General features: G+C 36.8%; 2 protein-coding genes across 2 annotated transcripts in view; both read right to left on the reverse strand.

Annotated features, from left to right (window-relative positions):
* The window catches only part of Unc-76 (fasciculation and elongation protein Unc-76), a 156,684-nt gene extending 148,851 nt beyond the window's left edge, over positions 1 to 7,833 (reverse strand). Inside the window, exon 1 of the mRNA XM_089642395.1 lies at positions 7,342 to 7,833. Coding sequence (XP_089498521.1) covers positions 7,342 to 7,799 — 458 coding nt within the window. The 5' untranslated portion in view covers positions 7,800 to 7,833. The remainder of the gene's footprint in view (positions 1 to 7,341) is intronic.
* Positions 7,834 to 8,351: 518 nt separating this feature from the next.
* On the reverse strand, positions 8,352 to 12,793 carry LOC149415229 (peptidoglycan-recognition protein LE-like). Its single transcript, XM_089642286.1, has 4 exons — positions 12,790 to 12,793; positions 11,563 to 11,658; positions 10,435 to 10,654; positions 8,352 to 8,857 (listed from the first exon to the last, which is right to left on the reverse strand). The coding sequence occupies exons 3-4, from the start codon at positions 10,608 to 10,610 to the stop codon at positions 8,632 to 8,634; spliced, it is 402 nt and encodes a 133-aa protein (XP_089498412.1). The 5' UTR covers positions 10,611 to 10,654; positions 11,563 to 11,658; positions 12,790 to 12,793; the 3' UTR covers positions 8,352 to 8,631.

Below are 12,793 nucleotides of genomic sequence, written 5' to 3' on the forward strand. Positions count from 1 at the left end.
ATCGCCCACAATTATGAATGCTACAAACAATTCGCGTTTAGCAGATAATTCAGCTCCATTTTCTGTAACTCGTTGACAGGGGGATACCATTAGTACATGGTATCAAGCCGATAGTCTTCGGATACCCTGCCTTTCAGATCATTAACACCATTTCTTATCTTATCTCATTCCTTGCGCAAGAATGTGACTTTTTTCTTTTCATAAAGAAGTTGTCTAGTTTGTTGAATAAACAGTGCTGTACGTATTACGTACGCATTTAAACTACTTTAAGTGCATTGAGATGACACATTTTTAAATTTTTAACCATGTACAGCACTGAAGTAGGGCTAGCCCTGGGCCAAATGGCGCCTGGTATAAGTAAGATTTTAGCGTCCCTTGTCAAACCAAGTTAAAGCGTCAACATTTTCTAAAACCATTTTTTGCCTAATTAGGCGTCTGTTAAACGCGCCGAGAATGATCACTGTAATCAATAATGCCTATATGGATGATTTGTGCTTTTGCATGAGGCCGTTTTTTGTGGAAAATAATCTCAAGCAATGTGTTAGCTATCCATCATCTCGGTGCCTTGACAATTCGGAGCCCGGAGCGCACATCTACAATCTCGACCGCATAGGGCCGGCCCTGGACTAAAAAATATTGATAATACTTGGATAATGTGTAAAATCCCTAGTACAACGTTGGGCCAACGCATTGGGTCGACGTTTGCGCCAACCCGCCATCGCGTGAACGCTTTTGGCGCCAAGATCATTTGATATGTGCACGAAAAACAGACAATAATTGTGTTAAAACGTGTAGCGTTCAATATACGCCAATTGGTCTTGTCCACGTTGAGCCAGCGTATTGACACAACTTGTATTGGCAGAAATAATAATACATTCAATAGCCCATGGCCAATGGTGGTCTCTCAAAATAACTGCATCGAGATTATCTTCCATTCGGTCCATCCTTTCTGTCTACCCTTGCAGGAACAGCTCGATGTTTAAGCTAGAAACCTAACACGTTTCTAGCTTATGCAGAAAGGTCATAAAACTGCGACGTTGAATCTTCGAGCTGCTTCCATTTTCCGTTAAATGGCAACATTTACGATAATCGCCTGTAAATGGCACGTGTGCAGTAATGTGCAATGAAGTATATGTGCAGCTATGATGCGTTTGCACAAATATAGAATGCGGGAGACAAGAGCATCGATTAATAGTGACAGTTGTGATTTGCTTAGATGGTGCGACGATTTGCATCATGCGATGAAAGGAAGCCATTCGCATGCGGAAAATGATGAATGGTGACCACGTAGCGACGAAGGCAAACAGTTGATGAATTTATTATTAAAAAAATCAGATAAAAAATGTAAGTTTAAAAAAAATTATTTCTCTTCCGGGGGAGCCTATAATGAATGCATAAAGCATATTTTACTATTGTTTTATTAACTCAAGGATAAAATTTGTTCCGTTTTGGGAACAAACCGCTATTACCCGCATGGTCAATTGGTTCGCTTTCGTAACAGTTCATAGGGTCTCTTATAAATCGTCATAGTTATTAATCGAAATATCAACTAAACGATGTTAGAAAGAGACAACACCAAGCTTTATATACAAATAGAGAAATTAACCTCAGAATAATACAAATTTACGCCTCTAACACTGGACGGCCGGCATAGTCCAGTGGTAACGCATTAGACTGCCATTCCGAAGGTCGCGGGTTCGAACCCGGCGTGCGCAAATAAATTTTATTTGATTAATTTGTGTTATTTCACAATTAATTATTTGTGTTATTTCACAATTAATTAATTAAAAATAATATATAGTATATTTGCGGCACGTTCCAGAGTGGAAGATACTACCAGTATCGCCCTGGTGTAAGACCACCATTCAGAATTGAAACGTTGCTCCAAATGGCTTTAGCCGTATTTAGTGACTAGATCTGAATAGCCAGGTACTTCCCCACCTTCCTATTTCCCTTCCCCACTTACCTTCAGCCTCACAACATCCCCCAATTGGGGATGCCATAGTCTCACTGGCTCCAGACGGGAGCAGTTGGGACTCTTGTGAGGTATTCACTATAAAAAAAAAAAAAAAATATCAAACCAAAGGTCCGACCGAAAATTGAGAAAAAAATATGAAACTTTTTGTTAATTATTTTAAATTAATTTGAAAGCATATTTCATAACATTTCAAAAATAGTTTTAAGTATTCGGATACGTTCAGCAATAATCCATTTATTTGGATTTTATTGAGAAGCGGAAATACACTCAAGAACTTTCTGACAGCATTTTTAAGAAATATGTCGGACAATATGCCAGAGGCTTGAATACAAGCATTCCGGGTTGGAATATTAAAAACAAAATTGAATTCCTCGTACTGCCAACATACTAAGCCGAAAGTGTTCTGAATAACCAGGTATATAGGCATCCAAATGCAGTACCTTATTCCCTTATTTTCTTACCCCGGATTCCACCAACTTCGGGCAGTTGGGACTCTTCGTAATTCACGTAAAAATAAATGCTGCGTCCATAAAAATTCTCAAACAACAAACGAGATTTGCCGTTATCGTTTAAATTCAGCGTTTGAATAATGTCATGCAAATAAACGATAAAAGTGACCTAGTTTTAAACATTTTGAATGTGGTTGAATTTACATAATATCAGGCATTAGCTGAAATTGCATTTATTCGTACCACAACGGAAAAAAATATGTATTAAAAAATAACCCGGTATTTGGTTCTATATATATTTTGACAGCTAAATACAAGAAAAATCCACAGCCAAAGCTCAAAATAGTAGCAGTTTTTTTAACCCCATTCACAGAATCGCCAAAGATAGTATAAGCCCCGAGGGATATGATTTCCCGTGTGGAGTAAAAAGAATTAAATAAAAGAAGTGTGCAAGAAAATGCAGATCACCGTTCTCACAGTATCTGTTTCATAAAAAAATAAGATGTCGGAGTACGTTCATTGACTCGTAATAAATAATCAATTAACCTAAACTCTTGTTTATATTCGGCATTCGTCATACATACGATTCGAACTGCGTAGGTCCGTGAAAACAAGAGGCAAGTACCAACCCTACTACGAGGGGGTAGAGGACTACGGGAGACGGTAGGTACCTACCGCAGAAAATATTGATTCTTACCATCCCTACGCGGAGGGAGCGGTGCACCACGCATGCGCGGTGATACGCCATCTTTATTTTACCTCTAAAAGGGGCGGGGAAATACGCAGATATCAAAATATTGTCCACTTTGTACCTACTTCCACTTTTTGATTACCAACTTTTAAATAGTACCTACAGGCTCAAAACGTTTTTTTTACATATAGTAGGTTAGGTACCTACCTAACAACTTTTCGAATGCATTTGAGTTTTATGTAGGCACCAGCGGCGTAGCTACGTAGGGGCTACGCGGGGCAGTGCCCCGGGGCCCTCAAGCTCAGGGGGCCCTCGAATCCTTACCAGAAATCTCGATCGAACTGAACTTTTGGAAATTTCACCCATTTTCAAAATAAATATGACAGGTTGCAACTTGCAACCCCACTTTAATCATGACAACTCAGTTGAGAATAAATTCAGCTAAATTCAGGAAACAGCATCAAACGTTGGGATCTACTGTCAAAATTCACTGGCGAATCGGACCCCACTCTAAAAAAACTAAATCCGACTAGATGGTCCAGTAGGGTCAATATATGGATATTATCAAAGCATTATCAGAAATAGTTCTAAATAGTCCTACTAAAGATGAGCGTAGTGAAGCAGAGAGTATTAAAACAAAAATGCTAAATTTCGAGTTCGTGTTGCTTTGCAAATTCATGCACAGTCTATTCTACTAAAGATGAGCGTAGTGAAGCAGAGAGTATTAAAACAAAAATGCTAAATTTCGAGTTCGTGTTGCTTTGCAAATTCATGCACAGTCTATTGAACGACATCAATTATGCATCCAAAACTTTACAAAAATGCGACATCAATTTGGGCGAGGCGAGTAAAGTTTTAGCAGAGACCAAAGCAAAGTTGCAAATTTATAGAAATGATTTCGAACTATCCAAGTGCAAAGCTAGTGAAACTGCAAGAAAATATGGTATTGATACCCATTTTCAAGAAAAAAGGTAAAGAAAAGTTAAAAAAACATTTTGATGAATTAGCTGCTGATCACCGATTTCCAAACCAAGAAAAAATATTTATAATTGAGATTTTCTATAATGTACTAGACACAGTAATATCTCAATTAGATACACGTTTTATTGGTATGAGTGCAGTCTGTCATATATTCGATTTTCTAACACCAACGTTTTTATTACATGTTGATGAAGCAACTTTATTACAAAAGTGTGACAAATTCCAAAGAAAATATTCAGATATAATAGGCCCTAGTTTTTCACTTCAATTTATTAATATTTACCATCTAGTTTTACCTCAACTAACTCAAGCATGAACTGTTCACCAATTATGTAAGGAAATAATGAGCAAATATGGAGTGCTAGAATGCGACCTAACGGAAGTATTTACAGCAATGTTATTATTCTTTACAATTCCTGTCACTTCTGCAGCAGCTGAAAGGTCATTTAGCAAATAAAAATTATTTAAGAAATAAGATGGGCCAAACTCGACTCCGACATTTATCGCTAATAGCAATTGAAAACAAAACCGCATCAAGCCTGGATTTAAACGAAGTCATTGATACTTTTGCGAAAACTAAAGCTAGGAAAAAATTGTAAATATAATTGTTATTTAGTCAGTTGGAAGGCCCGACCTTTATATAATAAACCCTTGAATCTTCTCTATTTCGTTTTATTAGCCAAACCTACACCAAGTATTAATTGTAATTTATGTTGTTACTTGTTCTTGTTACTGTTTATTACCTGCACAAAAAAGAGCTTAAGTAGCTTAGCATTTTTAAAGTGTTTGTATATTTCATATTTTTATTTGATAAAACCTAATCAGTTTACATAGCAGTGGGGCCCCATTTTTTAATTTGCCCCAGGGCCCTTGGTTACCTAGCTACGCCACTGGTAGGCACGTCTCTAGAATGTTTTGAAGGAAAATTCTTCGGCGTGAAATGTTGTTAACAGTTGTTAGTAAACATGTTGAAAAGTGAAACAGATTATATGTGACTGCTGAAGCTGACAAACATTGCCATTTGACAACGTTTATTACATTTAACGTGTAGCAATTTTTTACAACGTGGAAAAATGCAACAAAAACAAGACATCAACGTATTTTTGTTTGTTTTCTATATCACCTACAAAAAAACATTTCACGTCTACGACTAACGCGTTTCACTTATCGTATTTTGTCTTTCCATGGGGCGTCCCCGACATTATTTGATACACACGGGAGTCGCATTACACTCTCCTCACACTCCTTTCTCGGTCTATCCGCTCTACATTAAGCTGGGTTCCCACCTCATCTAGAACAGGCGAACAGGATTTCTATGTAAAATAGATCGTAGAATAGTAGATGGGAATGGCAGCCCGGCTTTATTGACAAATATTTTTGGATAGGTTTTAATGTGGGATTTACCTACGCTCCTACACATAACAAATAACAAAAATTATTCGGTTCATAAATCTTCGAAACCAATAATTAAACATAACGTATCTCAATAATTAAAAAAAGGTAAAAATGGTAGGCCGTTGAGTGAATGTAGACATAAATATAGATATCGCCGCCAGAGTTGACACGAACACAGATGGATTGCATGCATACATCCTGTTTCAAGCTTGTTATCCGAATTCAATAAAGAAAATTCCAGCGAAATTGAAATAACTTATTTTTAATGCTGGCAATAAAAATAAAACATTGTCAAAAATTGTGGAATACAGAGGTTAAAAATTCAATTCGAGCAACATTATTATGTGTGGGTTGTTTTTATCAACTCTGCCATAGGTCACCCTTAAGTGGTTTGCTACGTTTGGTAACTTAGCAGGTATTCGTGGGGTGAGGTTTGTCTATGTCTTGGCTGCGGATGATGGTGGATCGGATCGGCAGAGATTGGTTGAAGGAGACCCTTTGACCTCTCCAGTCGGACGCTCTCGGCCCATCGATTTGCACCGAAGTGGGAGGGATGGATTCATACGTGACTCCTGGACACATTGACCCCAGATTCCTACACACCCCTCATACCCCTTTCCTTCCCAGAACTTAATCTCCTTTCTTTCCTTAAAAAGACTCTCCAAACAGCATCCTCAAAGATGACAAAAGCCCTGAGAGAATTTGTTTTGTGAGTGTAGAACTAATGTAAAAAAAAACAACTCTAATTATTGCGAGTACCATAATATGTATATGTATATGGCCAGGCATAAGTGATGCACATAATACAATAATTATTATTTATAAGCAATGTGGTCAGGTATACGTATGTATGGGTAAGAAATTAATAATAATATCTTGGGTCAAGAACTTTCTTTTCTAAACATCGCCACGCCTCCCCAGTGTAGCAATATGCTACGCATTATTTCTTGATGTATGATGGATAAAAATACAAAATAAACAAAGCATTCTCATGACGGTATTCGGACAACGAAATAACAATAATGAATACCTTAAACCTTAAATAAATATTAGAATAAATGGGCAATGTTTTGAATAACAAATAACACCAAAGGACCAAAAACATTTCTTGATTCTATGATCTTTTCGAAGAGTCAAAAAAGGCCAGTGAGAATAAAGAATACAACAGAATATAGTAAAATTATTGATTTTGATAATAATGCATCAATTCATGTGTTTAAAAAAGTCTAATTATGAAAAGAATCTTTCAAATCAAAACAAGCGATAAAATAAGTACCTATCTAAAATCTAGAATACATTTTGCCAGATGATTATTTTCATTCTATATTTGAAATATTTAGGTAAAACAAAACTGACGTCAAAATAAAAGGGAATAGTTTTGGATTCATACATAAATTCTTATTTTTCATCTTGGAAAATAAAGTTAACACTAGTATAATAATAGTTATCAATGTAAAATTAATATAATTTTGCCGTTAAATTTCGGAGAGGTGCATTGCATAATTGCATTTCAAAAAGTTCAGTTTCGTTCGTGCGCTGTCAGTGTGACAGTTCGTGCGGATGATTTTCTAGTCCGAACACATCCCTCGGATACGAAAAATCGATTTTTCTGACGCATTGTCCACGCCAAAAATATTTATTGCACATTGTTTACATTCATTCATGTTGAATTAATACCGAAAAGGTCAAAGAGACTGATTTCTCGCGACAACACGCTAATTATTCAATCAAAACAATCCGTTTGACAGATGAAGAATTCCGCTGTCATTCTAGAGATATTGGCAAGATTGACAATGGGAATTGAATGACAATGTTAAATTGGTGTATAAACATGAAAAGGGACTTACTGGCATTCGTTCATGATCTCCTCCTGAGTGCGGACTTGAACAGGAGCCAGCTTTTCAACTGATTCCTCGTAGTTCCCGAAGCACTTCGTGATCTTGTCGTCGAATGTGTTCACCAAATCCTCCAGAGAACCAGAGAACGTCTCGTTGAAGTTATCGGACACAGCCCCGGCGTTATCCAGACGAGGTTTAACGATATTATCATTTTTAAGATTGTTAATACAATCGTTGTCGTTCAAAATATTCGAATCACTTTTCATGATCATCACATCTAAGTCACAGGCGCGATCCTTCATGTTATTTTTTATGTTGTTCAGGTTTATCGCGTCGATATTGTTGTCGTTTATGGTTTTTGCGTTGTTTGATTGGAACTCGACAGAACCCCAATCGTCCGTTTCCTCGAATTGGGCCAACGGAGCTTCGAATTTTAGCTCAGCCATTTTGTTCGCGATGTCCCTCATTATAAGACCAAAAAACACAACCTGCTCGAGCGAGCGCCGCGCGCAAACTGACGGCGAGAACTTCGCACGATTTTACCGGCCGGCAATATATCCAATGAGCGAGTACAAAGCAAATGCGCGTGGCACTTTAGCAAAAATATTAAATGAATATTTAACATGCCTAACTTTTCGACGTTCCTTTTGGTGTTGTGCCTATACTGTTTTATACTCCACTTGTCCAGTGAGGATTAACCAATAAATAAATGACGATAATGCGCATGTGTACCATTTTACGCGCATTTTCTATAGGGTTGTGACTGGTAGATTAGGGGTCGATGTGAAAATCGTTATTTAAAAGATATTATTATTAACCAGTAACCACTTTATGATTATTAGTGATTTTATAAGCTAACACAATAAAATAAAATGTTTTACAGAAGATATAAGCCGTGAGCCGGTTTAAATAATGATTCTTATGAAGATGACCAAAACATATTAAATAAATTAGCAATGAGATAAAAGAAGGGGTAAGCAATAAAAAAAACAAGTTAATTTACATTTTTAATAGTTAGGTTTAAAAATCACAAATTCATAGTTTTACAATATCACAACAAGAAATTTTTTTTTTCTTAAAATTTTTCGAAACCATAGCCATGTATTAATACATTTTTGTTAAATCACAGCGGAGCACAAGTTGAATTTCTCCGGCAGAGTCAATTTTCGATGATTTTGTATGCTTTTTCCTTCCCAGTCTCTTTTCGCACAGACTTGCCATCCCAAATTTGTCTGAGGCGGCCCACTGAGTTGTAATATAATATTATTTCTGGATACAGGTAAGTAATTCATAATAGAATCAATGAGTCAACGTGAGTAATGAAGGAGGTTTAATCGGCTGCGGCTCCCAGCGAGGATGCTGCTTGATGACCTCGTAGATGGCACCAGGGCTGAGGGAGGGACTGCACTGGCAATGGCCGAGGAGCTTGTAGTCCGCAGCAATGTGCTTCTCTCGCACCCCGAGATCCAGAAGAGACCAGAGCGCCTGAAAGCTGGCTTCGGGGGGCAGCTCCATTATGTAGGTCCTGTAATACAAATCGTTCATTATGTTCACAAATAATTAAACCAAGACATTATCTACTTAAATTAATTCATGCAGAATCTAGCAATCATACATAAAGACAGCAGCAAAAGATTATGCATTACGTAAATGAAGACAATGTTGATAGCTCTCATTCAAAGTATGATACATTTAAAAATTATAGAAGTTCAAATGGTTGAATTAGATCAATGGTCAGAGCACTACTCCGGCAAGGCAGAGGTCTTGGGTTCAATTCCCAGATGCGACAGAATCTTTTCTGTTTCACATTTTTCATTTGAGAGCGGTTAAAATTTTCTTCAAGGATTGAACACAACATTTCCTCTGTGAGTACGATTTTCCTAAGAGTCAAAGTGATTTTTTTCAAAATTGGAGATGAATTTTGAAATCCAGACAAGCAATGTACCTACCTACTTATAATATAATATTTTAGCAGACCATAGACGAAAGAAGAAGAATCTCTTTAGTGTAGCAGACAGATACACGGACGGTGTCTGGAAACTCGTAGTACAAGCTGGAAACTGGTGAATATGCATCACATTTGGAGTCGATTTTGTAGTAACTTTTTTTAAAATTTTATTTTTTTTAAAAGAAAGACAAACATTCCCGGGTTACGAATAACCTGACAATATTTGAAAATCTCCTACTACCACCACAGTAAGCTGAAAATGTTGCTTGAGTTGTGATGGAGGACTTAGCAAGCCGAGGAATTGAACACACTACACCTGAGTGGGACCCAAGCGCGATGTCAACTCGGCCACCGACTGGTAGTATTTTAATTTTTGATCTGAGCTTTCTAAAAATTTCTCTAAAATGGTTAAGTTTGAAAAAAAAAATCAGTCGCTAGGGGGTTAATATCAGCTGTCTTAAAATGTGTCGAAGCATAGACCCGGCTCCAAAAGCCTTTAACCCTTTAGTTGCCAAAAAAATGAAAAAAAAAGTAAAAACAAAAAATCGAAATGCTCGGATTGAAAAAAAATTGAGATTTTTGGATTCTCTGTGATGTAGATTCACCAGTTTCTCGCTTGTACTATGATTTTCCGGACACCGTGTATTTTTATTGATGAAAGACTAATGCTATCGTTTATTGTTATTCGTAGAACTTTAAATTATGTTTTCAAACAGCTTCACGATAATAAATAACTAAAATATTTGCAGAATCTAATAATAACATTAATAAATTTGAATCACTTTAAATAAATAAAAATATTGCAGCTATCAAATGGCATTTCAGGATGGTAATGATGTATTCTCAGCGACTATTATTTCTTCATCATCTCCATGAAACGGTTATACACCAATATATTCCGGAGAAGAACATGTAAGTACAAAAAGGTTACGGGGCATTTTTACTATTTTGTGACATCCTTCAAAAGATAGTTACTGAACTGTCTGTAAGTGATGTTGAAAATGTCAATGATCAATGCAGCATCATTAAGCAGTGGAGTCGTTCTGTTGATTGGCGCATTCCGATAGGCAGAAGTCCTTGCTTTCGAAGTATAAAAAAAATGCATGGGATCTCCCACGAGTGTACTTGTTGTAACCTCTCTTTGTATAACTCACCCAACAAAAGATATTCCGATAGCACATCTATTGTATCCGAATGTGTGTGCTCCAACTCTTTTCCAGCCTCTTCCATCATAAACCGCACCATCTTCTCCAATGAGGAAGTTATAGCCCACATCATTGAAGGTTGCCGTCCCGATATGTTGCTGCCGGATGTCCCGAATAATGGACATTGTTTCTTCTGGTGTAGAAGCATTGTTTTTCGAGCCTGTATACGCTGGAATAAATCATTATTATATTGTAACTCCGGTGCCTCGAAACTCTTCAATAAAAACTCTGGTGTCAACAAAACACTTTGAACTTTTATTTAGTGATAGATTATAAACAAGCTAGGCCAGTGGTCTGGATGGTCCTGGATATACTGCAGTAGTAACGATTCTGGGCCCTTGACAGACTATTGTTACCAGTGCCATCTATGAATAATCTCTGAAACTACCATCTACGTAATATACTATACATCACAATTACATATATAATAGATATCACAGTTATGTACATGTGCAATCATGTTGATGACCGTGATCTGTAAGGATCTCGCTTTTTTTGTTACATTAATAAGAGAATCATCATGTTCACTATGTCATCTTTGAGGGAGCTGTGTGAAGGCTCTTTATGAGGAGAGGAAGGAGTGAAAGTGGGTATTGAAGTGACTAATGTTGTAGGAGGGAGGAAACACAGAGGCCGGCAAATTGGTCCACAAAAGAGCTATTAAACTCAAGAACAAGTCGTAGAAAACAGTCATTCTCATGTGACAAATGTGCGCGATTGGCGTGTTTGCTGACTATGCGCCGGTGCCGAAGGGATCAATGCTGCTAGTTCCTCGGACCATCTTCCATTGAGGTACCGGTAGAACAAGGACAGCACACCTACATGACGCCTGTGCTTTAGATTGCAGTCCGTTTGTTAAAATAGGGGATCTATTAAACGGATCGCCAATTTCTGCAGAGTAAAGGGTTTTTTCAAATTGGGGGCTCCAGACCAGAGGTGGCTGCCAAATTCAACAGTGTGGCGCATTCCCACCATAATGCTCTAGTTTGTGTCATTTATAATAATCACTAGGCAAACGATCATTGAAACCAACTTGAATAAACATGCAAAATAGTGCCATATTAGTTAGGTACCCACAAATTATTACAAATATAGGTGTTGATCTGAACTCTTCATATTCTAACCACACTTTTCTTGGAATAATTTTCAGAGATGTAGTAGATGAACTAGGATCTGTAACAATGACAAAAATAGATTATTTTGATTAAATAATATTGTTTTTTTCTAAAGAGAAAAATAAAAATGTACACATAAGTAATGTTATTTCTACTATCCTCAGAGAAGCATCAAGAGGGCCTACACCCAGACAAGGGAGTATATAAGGAGGGGGGGGGGGGGGGGGGGGGTGAATGTGAATGCAATAGCTACGCCACTGCGATACAGGCAATCGTGGCATTAAAAATTGTGTTATACTTCAAAATTCATACCTTCATATTTCCCAACAGTCATATTTTCATCCGATTCATTCATTTGATCCGACTTCTTTAATAATTTTGACTTGCCCTTTTCAATAGTGGCCTTTACCTTATATATATTAACATTAGTAACATTTCCGACGTAAACTTGATCAGAATTCTCTATTGTGATGTCTTTAAAAATATTTCCATTAGAATCAGCGAAAGACCCGTCTTCTCTTTTATGTAACAGTTCGGTTAGAGAATATTTCTTTAGTAATGATAGCTGGTCAATCGCCATTGCTCTAACGTCGCTATCAGTGAGTGAAGAAGTGTCATCTGTATTATAAATTTCACTGGAACATTCGCTTTCATTTGGTTTAATCGCATTAGTAAAATCTGTTTCCGCCAGCCATTTCGAAGAGTATTGCATTGAAGGTTTTTGAAATTGATTTAAAGATCTATCAGTACTAGTTAGTTCAATTTTTTGATCAGTTATATCCAAATTATCAATGTTTTCTAACAAACTTATTGCCTCTAAATCACCAGTCATGCCGCAGTTTTGATCTTCAATCTTTAAGGATAGTAAATCAAGTGAATGGGAATCACTTAAAGCTTCGTCTACTTCCATTTTATAGTTTTAATATTCTAATAACTAAGTAATTATCGTATGAGTCATAGCATATCCAGAATAATTCTTAGAAATTTCACATCCTATTGTTCTTGAAATCTGTATCAAAGGGCTTCCGAAACATCCATATGCAACTGAGATGAATTTTGACTTTTTTCGCAATCCAAAACAATATTTTTTGTTTAAAACAAGCCTGCTAAATTGAAAAATAGAATTTCGTCAACAAAACCATGCAAACTGACAGTGTAGCTGTCATTAGACCATAAATAAACCACCTACTTGT

Source organism: Hesperophylax consimilis, chromosome 18, assembly GCF_061612785.1.
Source record: "Hesperophylax consimilis isolate HC1 chromosome 18, BYU_Hcon_1.0, whole genome shotgun sequence".
In the NCBI taxonomy this organism is placed as follows: Eukaryota; Metazoa; Arthropoda; class Insecta; order Trichoptera; family Limnephilidae; genus Hesperophylax; species Hesperophylax consimilis.

Bases quoted from the DNA above. Each gene is read 5' to 3' on its own strand.
- LOC149415229 (XM_089642286.1), bottom strand. From the start codon at position 10,610: ATGTCCATTATTCGGGACATCCGGCAGCAACATATCGGGACGGCAACC. The intron at 8,858-10,434 runs GTGAGTTATACA...TTTGTATTACAG, and splicing joins ATCGGAATATCTTTTGTTGG to GACCTACATAATGGAGCTGC.